Below are 13,020 nucleotides of genomic sequence, written 5' to 3' on the forward strand. Positions count from 1 at the left end.
TGGCCACCTGATGCGATGAACTGACTCATTGGGAAAGACCCTGATTTTGGGAAAGACCCTGATTTTGGGAAAGATGAAGGCAAGAGGAGAATGGGACAACAGAGGATGAGATGGTTGGATGGCATCACCAACTCAATGAACATGAGTTTGAGCAAACTCTGGGAGATAGTGAAGGACAGGGAAGCCTGGTGTGCTGCAGTTCCTGGGGTTGCAAAGAGTCAGACATGACTGAGTGACCGAATAACAACAGGGAGCATGCAGTTTCTCTCTGCAAAGATAGTAATAGTTCTTTTCTTACTCTAATTGCCTTTCTTTTAAGAATTCTTCATAAAGAATTTAATGTGAAAATTTTCTCTCTTCACACAGGTGACTGCTTATGAACTCTTTTCTAGGGAGAAAAGGGTACATATAAGATGAGCGCATGTTTGCCAAGGTTCAACCCCACACCTCTCTCACCCAGATGAACTTTGTGACCAAGGAGAATTTCTTGAATTTATTGTAGTCCTTTAGTTTAATACCTGTAAGAGTGGTTAGTCCTAGAAGCTTGTTTTAGGTTTCTTCCTCCTAATCCTTCTCTGATTCCCTCTTGGTATTTAATCCCACCAAGTATCTCAGAACAAAGGAACACATAAGAGATCTGGTAAGAGGAAGAGAATTTTTGGCTCTTTACATCATTTGACTGTTTACATCATCACTGAATTGTATACTTAAAAATTGATGAGATGATAAATTTCATGTTGTGTATTTTTTTAACCACATATAAAAGTCCATTGTTTTTACTGTGACTCCCAAGATGCTTCATGATCTTGTTTCTGCTTAATTCTAAAAAAATTATGCTGACTGGTTTTCCAGCTCTCAGCCCAGAATCCATGTATTCCAGGGCACTTAGGAGTGGAAAAACCCTAAGGGATTTGGTTAGAAATTGATTTTTGACTTTCTCACAGAAGTAATGAGGCTAGTCCACTACTCTGAACTTCCTTTATTATGTCCAACTCTCCCAAAATCATTCATTCCTAAGTTTTCCAAAATAATTTATATATCGTCACCTCCTCACAGAAATAGCTGTTTTCGAGTCTCATATGTCAGGTTACCAAATCAGTGGACATATTTTATTCCTCATTTTACTTGACCATTCTTGGCAGTTGAACTATTGAAACTTTGATAAAACTTGTCTCCTTTTCAGAAAAAAGGCACAATTCTTCTTGGACTTGGAAGACAAAATTCGGTTTCAAATCTTATTTCCACCACCTAGTTGTTATGTGGTTGTGGGCTGAACTTTTAATAGTGGGTTTTCTCAATATTCTATTTTTGGTTTTCACTTTGTACCCTCTCATTCAATCATACTTGTAGCTCCGTCCATAATTGTAAACATTTACCGAATGCTTGTTATGTTCTAGGCAACATTTCATGTATCGACATAGTCTTCATAACAATGTTAAGGTAGGTATGTACTGTTTCTATTTGTACTCTTTAGATGAGAAATCGAGATCCTGAGTAAGTTGCCTAAGGTACAAAGCAAATTAATGATAAAGCTCTGACTCTGCCTAGACAGCATCTGGCTTCAGAACTTTAAACCAGTTTAGTTAACTACCTATATATTGATGGCTGAGGTCTGATCTTTTGTTTGAAATAGAGACGTTTATATCCATTTGCTCATAAGAAAGCTCCATGAGAGTCTCTCCTGGGATTCTCAAGCTCATGTTCAAAACTGATCTTACTTTTTTTTCCGTCTCTAATCTTATTCCTTACCTCACTGAATGGCCTCATTCTTCATTCAGTTGCTCAAGTAACAATCCTCTAAATAGTCTTAGATTTCTTTCTCTTCTTTAGCTCTAGATTTGATCAGTAATCAATTTATTTTGACCTTATTGTTCAGATATTCCATGACCACTAAACTGGTTCAGATTCTCATTTTATCTCTCCCTTGGATTTATGTGCTTTGGAGAGAGTTTTCCTGCAGGTAAGGGAAGATGGAGTCTTCCCTGTAAGATTTTCCTGGTCAAAGAAAAACTTACAGACATTTAGTTATTTGGTAAGAAGAGTTTTGATTCATGTGTGAAGGAGTTGGTTGTCTGAGTTAAGGAACAACGTCAAAGATAATTTCCACAAGAGAAGAATAGCATAGAGAAATACTGAAGTCTAGAATATTCCCAGTGAATTTTGTTTGCACCTTTTGAGGTAGATGATTTTCTGTCAGCTATCAAAGAGGAATGTCTGGTAATTCTGTCCTTGAGGGGATAGAAATATGAAAGAAAGTAATTTCTGTTGTTTATGGCATCTTAAGAAAAGGATGAGAGTTTAGCTCTAGAGTATATGTATCTGGCTATCTCTGTTGTAATACCTATCATTGTCCTTCTGTCAACCTCCCCCTTAGTGAGGCTAGGTCAGCACTGTTTTCTTTGTTATAATTTAAATTATTCAGAATGCTAGTTAGTCCTGACTCCTGTAGAGAAGGGCCTCAAGTGGGAGTTCAGTTAGTTGCTTTTGAGACTAAAGTGGCAAATGTGTCATAATAATGGAAAGAAGCATTTTTTTCCATATCTGTGTCTGTGGCAAATCCATGAGACTTGCATATTTGGTGCTGCCAACTTTGTAGCTTTGTAGGAGTATTTGGGGACAGCACCTCAAGCAAGGAAGAAGGATACTCACTGCAGATAGTGCCCGTTTTGTGTTGCTTATGGAGCGCAAGCATAGACATAATGTTGTTTGAGTCTAATTAGAAGAACTGAACTTGTTTTATTCATCCTGATGATGCATACATGGAACAATGACTATGTTGGCGAAAGATACAGAATTTGATTAAATTACTTCTTCTTTGTATTCCTTATTTATTATTTATTTTTGGTATGATGTACATCTGCCATTTGCAAGTACAGTTTTCAGTGAAAGAGGAAAAAGGTGTTATTCTTACGTTGGGGAAATAGGTCTTTTAGGGTATATGAGAAATAAGCATGGAAGAGACATACTATGATATACGGTCAATTGTTTATTTTCAGTTTTCATGTAGATCATTTTACTGGATTCTATATGCCCAAGGTGATTAATGAATGCAGAATAATACAGAGTTCTAATAGGAGGATAATAGAAGCAGGTGTGCAAACCCATTACAATATAAAGCAGCTTTGATAAATGGAAGGTGACTTTATATTATTTCCTTTGATATTATTGAATATATTGAAGAACCAATCTGGAGAGATTCTGAAATTTAACCTCTCAAGAGAAAAATGCTTACTTGAATACCAAACTCTAAATATTCATTTTCCAAATTAGAGCATCTATGATATAGATTTCATCCAAAACCAGTTTCTGACTATCATATTCAGCCGTTCCAAAAAAGAAAAAGAAACAAGCAGGCTAAAAATTTGTCTACTAAGTCCAACATAAAGAGAAAAAATTACAAGTTTCCAGAAAGACTAATGAAAATTTTCTTGATTCAAAGAAGTGACATTCTGCTACTCTTTGAAATAATACTTTTTAAAGAAAATTAGCTTATCTCTAATAAGGGTTTCCTGATTGCTCATAGTGGTCCACCTGTTCTGGGAAAGTGCTGGGACCTGAGTCACCATGGACAGATTCGCTCTGCTTATAAGTGTCTGTCCACTTTTGATGTGACTCTGAGCTTCTGGAAGATCCATGTTGGTTCCTTGAAGTGGATCCAGACCTTCCCTGGGTGGTCACAGAGTGCCTCCCTACATCTCCTGAATAACCTTCGCTGTCACTGGCCGGACTAATACTGGAGTCCCTATGTCTACTGCTTCCAGATCGAGTAGAGGCTTGTCCATGTCCAGTCCCAGAGCTTCTGGAGGCGTCTCTTGAATGTTCATGGCGACTCCCACGTACAGGAGAAGTTCTGGATTCTGAATCTCCATGGACAGATTCTCTCTGACTATGTGAGTCTGTCTGTCCATGACGTGACTCTGATCGCCGAGAGGTGTCTCCTGACTGGCCATGGGAAGACCCGTGTTGGTTTCTTGAAGTGGATCCGGACCTTCCTTGGGTGGTCACAGAATGCCTCCCTACGTCTCCTGAATATCCTTCGCTGTCACTTGCCTGACTAACACTGGATTCCCTGTGTCTACTGCTTCCAGAACCAGTGGAAGTTTGTCCATGTCCAGTCCCAGAGGGTCTGGAGCTGTCTCTTGATTGTTCATGGCGACTCCCCTGTCTGTGGGAAGTTCTGGATCCTGAATCTCCGTGGACAGATTGTCTCCCATGTGTGTCTGTCTGCCCATGACGTGACTCTGATCGCCGAGAGGTGTCTCCTGACTGGCCATGGGAAGACCCGTGTTGGTTTCTTGAAGTGGATCCGGACCTTCCTTGGGTGGTCACAGAATGCCTCCCTACGTCTCCTGAATATCCTTCGCTGTCACTTGCCTGACTAACACTAGATTCCCTGTGTCTACTGCTTCCAGAACCAGTGGAAGTTTGTCCATGTCCAGTCCCAGAGTGTCTGGAGCTGTCTCTTGATTGTTCATGGCGACTCCCCTGTCTTTGGGAAGTTCTGGATCCTGAATCTCCGTGGACAGATTGTCTCCGATGTGTGTCTGTCTGCCCATGACGTGACTCTGATCGCCGAGAGGTGTCTCCTGACTGGCCATGGGAAGACCCGTGTTGATTTCTTGAAGTGGATCCGGATCTTCCTTGGGTGGTCACAGAATGTCTCCCTACATCTCCTGAATATCCTTCGCTGTCACTTGCCTGACTAACACTGGATTCCCTGTGTCTACTGCTTCCAGAACCAGTGGAAGTTTCTCCATGTCCAGTCCCTGAGTGTCTGGAGCTGTCTCTAGATTGTTCATGGCGACTCCCCTGTCTGTGGGAAGTTCTGGATCCTGAATCTCCGTGGACAGATAGTCTCCCATGTGTGTCTGTCTGCCCATGACGTGACTCTGATCGCCGAGAGGTGTCTCCTGACTGGCCATGGGAAGACCCATGTTGGTTTCTTGAAGTGGATCCGGACCTTCCTTGGGTGGTCACAGAATGCCTCCCTACATCTCCTGAATATCCTTCGCTGTCACTTGCCTGACTAACACTGGATTCCCTGTGTCTACTGCTTCCAGAACCAGTGGAAGTTTGTCCATGTCCAGTCCCAGAGTGTCTGGAGCTGTCTCTTGATTGTTCATGGCGACTCCCCTGTCTGTGGGAAGTTCTGGAACCTGGGTCTCCATGGACAGATTCTCTCAGCCTATGTGTGTTTGTCTGCCCTTGTCGTGACTCTGATCGACGAGAGGTGTCTCCTGATTGTCCATGGGAAGAACTATGTTGGTTCCTTGAAGTGGATCCGGATCTTCCTTGGGTGGTCACAGAATGCCTCCCTACGTCTCCTGAATATCCTTCACTGTCACTTGCCTGACTAACACTGGATTCCCTGTGTCTACTGCTTCCAGATCCAGTGGAGGTTTGTCCATGTCCAGTCCCAGAGCGTCTGGAGCTGTCTCTAGATTGTTCATGGCGACTCCCCTGTCCGTGGGAAGCTCTGGAACCTGAGTCTCCGTGGACAGATTCTCTCTGATGTGTGTCTGTCTGGCCATGATGCAACTCTGATCGCCGAGAGGTGTCGCCTGACTGGCCATGGGAAGACCCGTGTTGGTTTCTTGAAGTGGATCCGGACCTTCCTTGGGTGGTCACAGAATGCCTCCCTACGTCTCCTGAATATCTTTTGCTGTCACTTGCCTGACTAACACTGGATTCCCTGTGTCTACTGCTTCCAGATCCAGTGGAAGGTTGTCCATGTCCAGTCCCAGAGTGTCTGGAGCTGTCTCTTGATTGTTCATGGCGACTCCCCTGTCTGTGGGAAGTTCTGGAACCTGAGTCTCCATAGACAGAGTCTCTCAGCCTATGTGTGTTTGTCTGCCCTTGTCGTGACTCTGATCGCCGAGAGGTGTCTCCTGACTGGCCATGGGAAGACTCGTGTTGGTTTCTTGAAGTGGATCCGGACCTTCCTTGGGTGGTCACAGAATGCCTCCCTACGTCTCCTGAATATCCTTCACTGTCACTTGCCTGACTAACACTGGATTCCCTGTGTCTACTGCTTCCAGAACCAGTGGAAGTTTGTCCATGTCCAGTCCCAGAGTGTCTGGAGCTGTCTCTTGATTGTTCATGGCGACTCCCCTGTCTTTGGGAAGTTCTGGATCCTGAATCTCCGTGGACAGATTGTCTCCAATGTGTGTCTGTCTGCCCATGACGTGACTCTGATCGCCGAGAGGTGTCTCCTGACTGGCCATGGGAAGACCCGTGTTGATTTCTTGAAGTGGATCCGGATCTTCCTTGGGTGGTCACAGAATGCCTCCCTACATCTCCTGAATATCCTTCGCTGTCACTTGCCTGACTAACACTGGATTCCCTGTGTCTACTGCTTCCAGAACCAGTGGAAGTTTGTCCATGTCCAGTCCCAGAGTGTCTGGAACTGTCTCTTGATTGTTCATGGCGACTCCCCTGTCTGTGGGAAGTTCTGGAACCTGGGTCTCCATGGACAGATTCTCTCAGCCTATGTGTGTTTGTCTGCCCTTGTCGTGACTCTGGTCGCCGAGAGGTGTCTCCTGACTGGCCATGGGAAGACCCGTGTTGGTTTCTTGAAGTGGATCCGGACCTTCCTTGGGTGGTCACAGAATGCCTCCCTACGTCTACTGAATATCCTTTGCTGTCACTTGCCTGACTAACACTAGATTCCCTGTGTCTACTGCTTCCAGAACCAGTGGAAGTTTGTCCATGTCCAGTCCCAGAGTGTCTGGAGCTGTCTCTTGATTGTTCATGGTGACTCCCCTGTCTTTGGGAAGTTCTGGATCCTGAATCTCCGTGGACAGATTGCCTCCGATGTGTGTCTGTCTGCCCATGACGTGACTCTGTTCGCCGAGAGGTGTCTCCTGACTGGCCATGGGAAGACCCGTGTTGATTTCTTGAAGTGGATCCGGATCTTCCTTGGGTGGTCACAGAATGCCTCCCTACATCTCCTGAATATCCTTCGCTGTCACTTGCCTGACTAACACTGGATTCCCTGTGTCTACTGCTTCCAGAACCAGTGGAAGTTTCTCCATGTCCAGTCCCTGAGTGTCTGGAGCTGTCTCTAGATTGTTCATGGCGACTCCCCTGTCTTTGGGAAGTTCTGGATCCTGAATCTCCGTGGACAGATTGTCTCCCATGTGTGTCTGTCTGCCCATGACGTGACTCTGATCGCCGAGAGGTGTCTCCTGACTGGCCATGGGAAGACCCATGTTGGTTTCTTGAAGTGGATCCGGACCTTCCTTGGGTGGTCACAGAATGCCTCCCTACATCTCCTGAATATCCTTCGCTGTCACTTGCCTGACTAACACTGGATTCCCTGTGTCTACTGCTTCCAGAACCAGTGGAAGTTTGTCCATGTCCAGTCCCAGAGTGTCTGGAGCTGTCTCTTGATTGTTCATGGCGACTCCCCTGTCTGTGGGAAGTTCTGGAACCTGGGTCTCCATGGACAGATTCTCTCAGCCTATGTGTGTTTGTCTGCCCTTGTCGTGACTCTGATCGACGAGAGGTGTCTCCTGATTGTCCATGGGAAGAACTATGTTGGTTCCTTGAAGTGGATCCGGATCTTCCTTGGGTGGTCACAGAATGCCTCCCTACGTCTCCTGAATATCCTTCACTGTCACTTGCCTGACTAACACTGGATTCCCTGTGTCTACTGCTTCCAGATCCAGTGGAGGTTTGTCCATGTGCAGTCCCAGAGCGTCTGGAGCTGTCTCTAGATTGTTCATGGCGACTCCCCTGTCCGTGGGAAGCTCTGGAACCTGAGTCTCCGTGGACAGATTCTCTCTGATGTGTGTCTGTCTGGCCATGATGCAACTCTGATCGCCGAGAGGTGTCTCCTGACTGGCCATGGGAAGACTCGTGTTGGTTTCTTGAAGTGGATCCGGACCTTCCTTGGGTGGTCACAGAATGCCTCCCTACGTCTCCTGAATATCTTTTGCTGTCACTTGCCTGACTAACACTGGATTCCCTGTGTCTACTGCTTCCAGATCCAGTGGAAGGTTGTCCATGTCCAGTCCCAGAGTGTCTGGAGCTGTCTCTTGATTGTTCATGGCGACTCCCCTGTCTGTGGGAAGTTCTGGATCCTGAATCTCCGTGGACAGATTGTCTCCCATGTGTGTTTGCCTGCCCTTGTCGTGACTCTGATCGCCGAGAGGTGTCTCCTGACTGGCCATGGGAAGACTCGTGTTGGTTTCTTGAAGTGGATCCGGACCTTCCTTGGGTGGTCACAGAATGCCTCCCTACATCTCCTGAATATCCTTCGCTGTCACTTGCCTGACTAACACTGGATTCCCTGTGTCTACTGCTTCCAGAACCAGTGGAAGTTTGTCCATGTCCAGTCCCAGAGCGTCTGGAGCTGTCTCTAGATTGTTCATGGCGACTCCTCTGTCCGTGGGAAGCTCTGGAACCTGAGTCTTCGTGGACAGATTCTCTCTGATGTGTGTCTGTCTGCCCATGATGCAACTCTGATCGCCGAGAGGTGTCTCCTGACTGGCCATGGGAAGACCCGTGTTGGTTTCTTGAAGTGGATCCAGACCTTCCTTGGGTGGTCACAGAATGCCTCCCTACATCTCCTGAATATCCTTCGCTGTCACTTGCCTGACTAACACTAGATTCCCTGTGTCTACTGCTTCCAGAACCAGTGGAAGTTTGTCCATGTCCAGTCCCAGAGTGTCTGGAGCTGTCTCTTGATTGTTCATGGTGACTCCCCTGTCTGTGGGAAGTTCTGGATCCTGAATCTCCGTGGACAGATTGTCTCCCATGTGTGTCTGTCTGCCCATGACGTGACTCTGATCGCCGAGAGGTGTGTCCTGACTGGCCATGGGAAGACCCATGTTGGTTTCTTGAAGTGGATCCGGACCTTCCTTGGGTGGTCACAGAATGCCTCCCTACGTCTCCTGAATATCCTTTGCTGTCACTTGCCTGACTAACACTGGATTCCCTGTGTCTACTGCTTCCAGATCCAGTGGAAGTTTGTCCATGTCCAGTCCCAGAGTGTCTGGAGCTGTCTCTTGATTGTTCATGGTGACTCCCCTGTCCATGGGAAGCTCTGGAACCTGAGTCTCCATGGACAGATTCTCTCTGTCTATGTGTGTTTGTCTGCCCTTGTCGTGACTCTGATCGCCGAGAGGTGTCTCCTGAATGGCCATGGGAAGACCTATGTTGGTTCCTTGAAGTGGATCCGGACCTTCCTTGGGTGGTCACAGAATGCCTCCCTACGTCTCCTGAATATCCTTCGCTGTCACTGGCCTGACTAACACTGGAATCCCTGTGTCTGCTGCTTCCAGATCCATTGGAGGCTTGTCCATGTGCAGTCCCAGAGCGTCTGGAGTTGTCTCTAGATTGTTCATGGCGATTGCCCTGTCCATGGGAAGCTCTGGAACCTGAATCTCCATGGACAGATTCTCTCCGATGTGTGTCTGTCTGCCCATTATGCGACTCTGATTGCCGAGAGGTGTCTCCTGACTGACCATGAGAAGACCGATGTTGGTTTCTTGAAGTGGATCCAGACCTTCCTTGGGTGGTCACAGAATGCCTCCCTACGTCTCCTGAATATCCTTCGCTGTCACTTGCCTGACTAACACTGGAATCCCTATGTCTACTGCTTCCAGATCGAGTGGAGGTTTGTCCATGTCCAGTCCCAGAGTGTCTGGAGCTGTCTCTAGATTGTTCATGGCGACTCCCCTGTCCATGGGAAGCTCTGGAACCTGAGTATCCATGGACAGATTCTTTCAGCCTATGTGTGTTTGTCTGCCCTTGTCGTGACTCCGATCGACGAGAGGTGTCTCCTGATTGGCCAAGGGAAGACCCATGTTGGTTCCTTGAAGTGGATCCGGACCTTCCTTGGGTGGTCACAGAATGCCTCCCTATGTCTCCTGAATATCCTTCACTGTCACTGGCCTGACTAACACTGGATTCCCTGTGTCTACTGCTTCCTGATTCAGTGGAGGCCTGTCCATGTCCAGTCCCAGAGCGTCTTGAGCTGTCTCTTGATTGTTCATGGTGACTCCCCTGTCCGTGGGAAGTTCTGGATCCTGAGTCTCTGAGGACAGATTCTCTCTGCCTATGTGTGTCTGTCTGCCCATGACGCGACTCTGAAAGCCGAGAGGTGTCTCCTGACTGGCCATGGGAAGACCTATGTTGGTTTCTTGAAGTGGATCCGGACCTTCCTTGGGTGGTCACAGAATGCCTCCCTACGTCTCCTGAATATCCTTCACTGTCACTTGCCTGACTAACACTGGAATCCCTATATCTACTGCTTCCAGATCGCGTGGAAGTTTGTCTATGTCCCGTCCCAGAGCGTCTGGAGCTGTCTCTAGATTGTTCATGGTGACTCCCCTGTCCATGGGAAGCTCTGGAACCTGAGTCTCCATGGACAGATTCTCTCTGCCTATGTGTGTTTGTCTGCCCTTGTCGTGACTCTGATCGACGAGAGGTGTCTCCTGATTGGCCAAGGGAAGACCCAGGTTGGTTCCTTGACGTGGATCCGGACCTTCCTTGGGTGGTCACAGAATGCCTCCCTACATCTCCTGAATATCCTTCGCTGTCCCTGGCCTGACTAACACTGGATTCCCTGTTTCTACTGCTTCCAGATCCATTGGAGGCTTGTCCATGTCCAGTGCCAGAGCGTCTGGAGCTGTCTCCTGATTGCGCATGGTGGAGTCCATGCCTTTGTGCAGTGCTTGATCCTGTTTCGGTGTTGGGGATGGTGTTTCTTTGCAGAGTAGCCATTGTTATGTGTTTTTGAACCTCTGTAATAGAAAATAAAATATAGTTTAATCCAGTTCTTTTCTTTTTCTGTGTTATTACTCTTACTGTAATTAATTTCCATATTTTAAGATCTCCGCCTAGGTAGGCAGCTTTAATATTGAGAAAAAAAAAGAGGAAACAATTCTATTATTTGCATTGTAAAATTAGTATGATTTTTATTGAATTATAAGACTGCAAATTTCTTGTCCATGAATACTCTAATGGCAGGAGCAATATATTGTCACAGACCTCAGTGTGATGTAGATAAGCATGTCCTGCTCTTCTGACAGTTTCTTAATGGAAGTTTATAGAAGGACCCTAACATCTGCTAACCGAAATTTTGTTCACACGAATTTGTTGAAAATCAGTTTTCTATAAGCTGCTTTCCCAAATGATTATTATGTTGAGAGACAATTTTCTGTAAGTTGGTTTGCCAAATGCCTCAGCACTCAGTGAGTGTCAGACTAGTTTTTCTTTTTTCCTGAATAATTCATGAGATTTTCAGCATTTTTCATTACATAGCATGATTTTGATTTTCAGTATTAGAGAAAACTTTGTTTTTTGCCTCTTAAGTAATAACATATAAGCAATGTCATTTTATCTCTTTGAGGAAGCAAAGAATCTCCCAAGCATTATCAGTAAATCTAAATAAGCATTTATCCTATAATTATATTAAATAAAGTTTATTATAAAATGAGAATTATGTTATTTTATGAAAACAGACACACTAAAATATTATAGGAAACAACAGTGTGTAAGTCATAGCCATATTAGTCACAGCAAAAGCGTTTATGAACCTTGCCTTGTTTGGTAAGAAAAATTAGGTGTTGATCAGTCTTTGACATGGTTACACATGTAGTTTTTGTAAGTTTACTGGAAACCCTAACAGAGTATAATTTATAACTTTTTAAGCATTAGAGGAAAAAGTGGACTAAAAAACACAATTTTCAGATCAGGAAAGACCTTGCACAGTAAAGGCAAGGTGAGCAAAGTAAAAAGTGAGTAGAATGACATATAATTTTATAATTAATTACAGTATGTATAGTAGGAATAAGATTGAAAATCAAAAAGTAGGTTCTAAATGTTGAATTAAAATAAAGTACATGCTTCTTACAAAATAACACACCTAAGATTTAAGATTTTTTCATTCTTTTTTATTTATGGTAGTATTCAATCTTGAGCTTGATTGTAATTACAGTATCTCCAAAATCTTAGTCTCGAAAATTGCACACTGACTTCCTCTTACACTCTGACTTCAATAATTCTTTGATCTCACTGTCTGTTTATGTTTTATGTACTCACTTTACTTTTTTTCCTTGGTTAGCGATTATGTTTAATCTCTCTCAGTGTTCCTTTGCCACTCCCTCTATTCCTTAACCTACTTTTTGTTATACAGACTGGGGAAGCTCCAATATATTCTTATTTTCCTTTATTTGAGGATATATCCTTGATTTGGGGGGCTTCTCTGGTGACTCAGACAATAAAGAATCTGCCTGCAATGTGGGAGACTCAGGTGCAGTCTCTGGGTCAGGAAGATCCCATGGAGAAGGGAATGGCTACCCACTCCAATATTCTTGCCTGCAGAATTCCATTTTATTTACTGAGAACTATGGTTCTGTGACAAAATGATTTCCTAATTTTTGGCAATGTCTGATCATCTAACCTATTGCTTTTGTATCCATATGGCTTAACCTGCACTGCTGTTATACAGATAGACTAACTGTACTTCTGTCCTTTATTTTGGCACTGGACCTGACTCTTTCTTGACTGTTCAAACTGCTTTCTCAGTTGTCCACTTTCATGCATCATCAATTTATCTTTCTCTCCTGGATAATTTCCTCCAGCATATATTCATGCTGATATGTCTCTTATTGAACACCCTCTCCTGCTGTCCCGCATAGTCCTTGAGGCACCACGTGATTTATATTTTCTCTTTTATAGCAGCTTCCCTGGTAGCTTGGACGGTAAAGCGTCTGCCTACAATGTGGGAGACCTGGGTTTGATCCCTGGGTCGGGAAGATCCCCTGGAGAAGGAAATGCAACCCACTTCAGTATTCATGCCTGGAAAATCCCATGGACCGAGGAGCTTGGAGGGCTACAGTCCATGGAGTCGCCAAGAGTCGGACACGACAACAACTTCTCTTCTCTCTCTCTCTCTCTCTTTTATAGCAAAATCACTCAAAATATATGCCCATATTTTCTTTCTTCACTTCTTATCTTTTTAACTCAAATTTTCTTTCTCCCTCAAAAATTCACCAAAACTTTTCATGA

At 44.8% G+C, this 13,020-nt stretch overlaps 2 protein-coding genes across 2 annotated transcripts in view; one reads left to right on the forward strand and one right to left on the reverse strand.

Moving 5' to 3' along the window:
- Positions 1-13,020, forward strand: part of LOC129535561 (NBPF family member NBPF4-like) — a 319,223-nt gene that overhangs the window by 198,672 nt on the left and 107,531 nt on the right. The gene's annotated exons all lie outside the window — the stretch shown is intronic.
- On the reverse strand, positions 3,690-10,328 carry FLG (filaggrin). The gene is made up of 3 exons (XM_088835007.1): positions 10,228-10,328; positions 4,051-9,604; positions 3,690-3,992 (listed from the first exon to the last, which is right to left on the reverse strand). Exons 1-3 carry the CDS (start codon positions 10,326-10,328, stop codon positions 3,690-3,692), a joined length of 5,958 nt encoding a protein of 1,985 aa, XP_088691133.1.

This window comes from Moschus berezovskii, chromosome 4 (assembly GCF_049115385.1).
Source record: "Moschus berezovskii isolate FMDL1 chromosome 4, NW_MosBer_1.0, whole genome shotgun sequence".
NCBI lineage: Eukaryota > Metazoa > Chordata > Mammalia > Artiodactyla > Moschidae > Moschus > Moschus berezovskii.

Excerpts from the sequence above, each read along its gene's own strand:
- FLG (XM_088835007.1), bottom strand. The coding sequence starts at position 10,328 with ATGAACAATCTAGAGACAGCTCCAGACGCTCTGGGACGGGACATAGAC. Across the intron at positions 9,605-10,227 it reads GGGATTCCAGTGTTAGTCAG|CAGTAGACATAGGGATTCCA; the intron begins GCAAGTGACAGT and ends TCGATCTGGAAG. Across the intron at positions 3,993-4,050 it reads GGGAATCCAGTGTTAGTCAG|GAAGGTCCGGATCCACTTCA; the intron begins GCAAGTGACAGC and ends TGACCACCCAAG.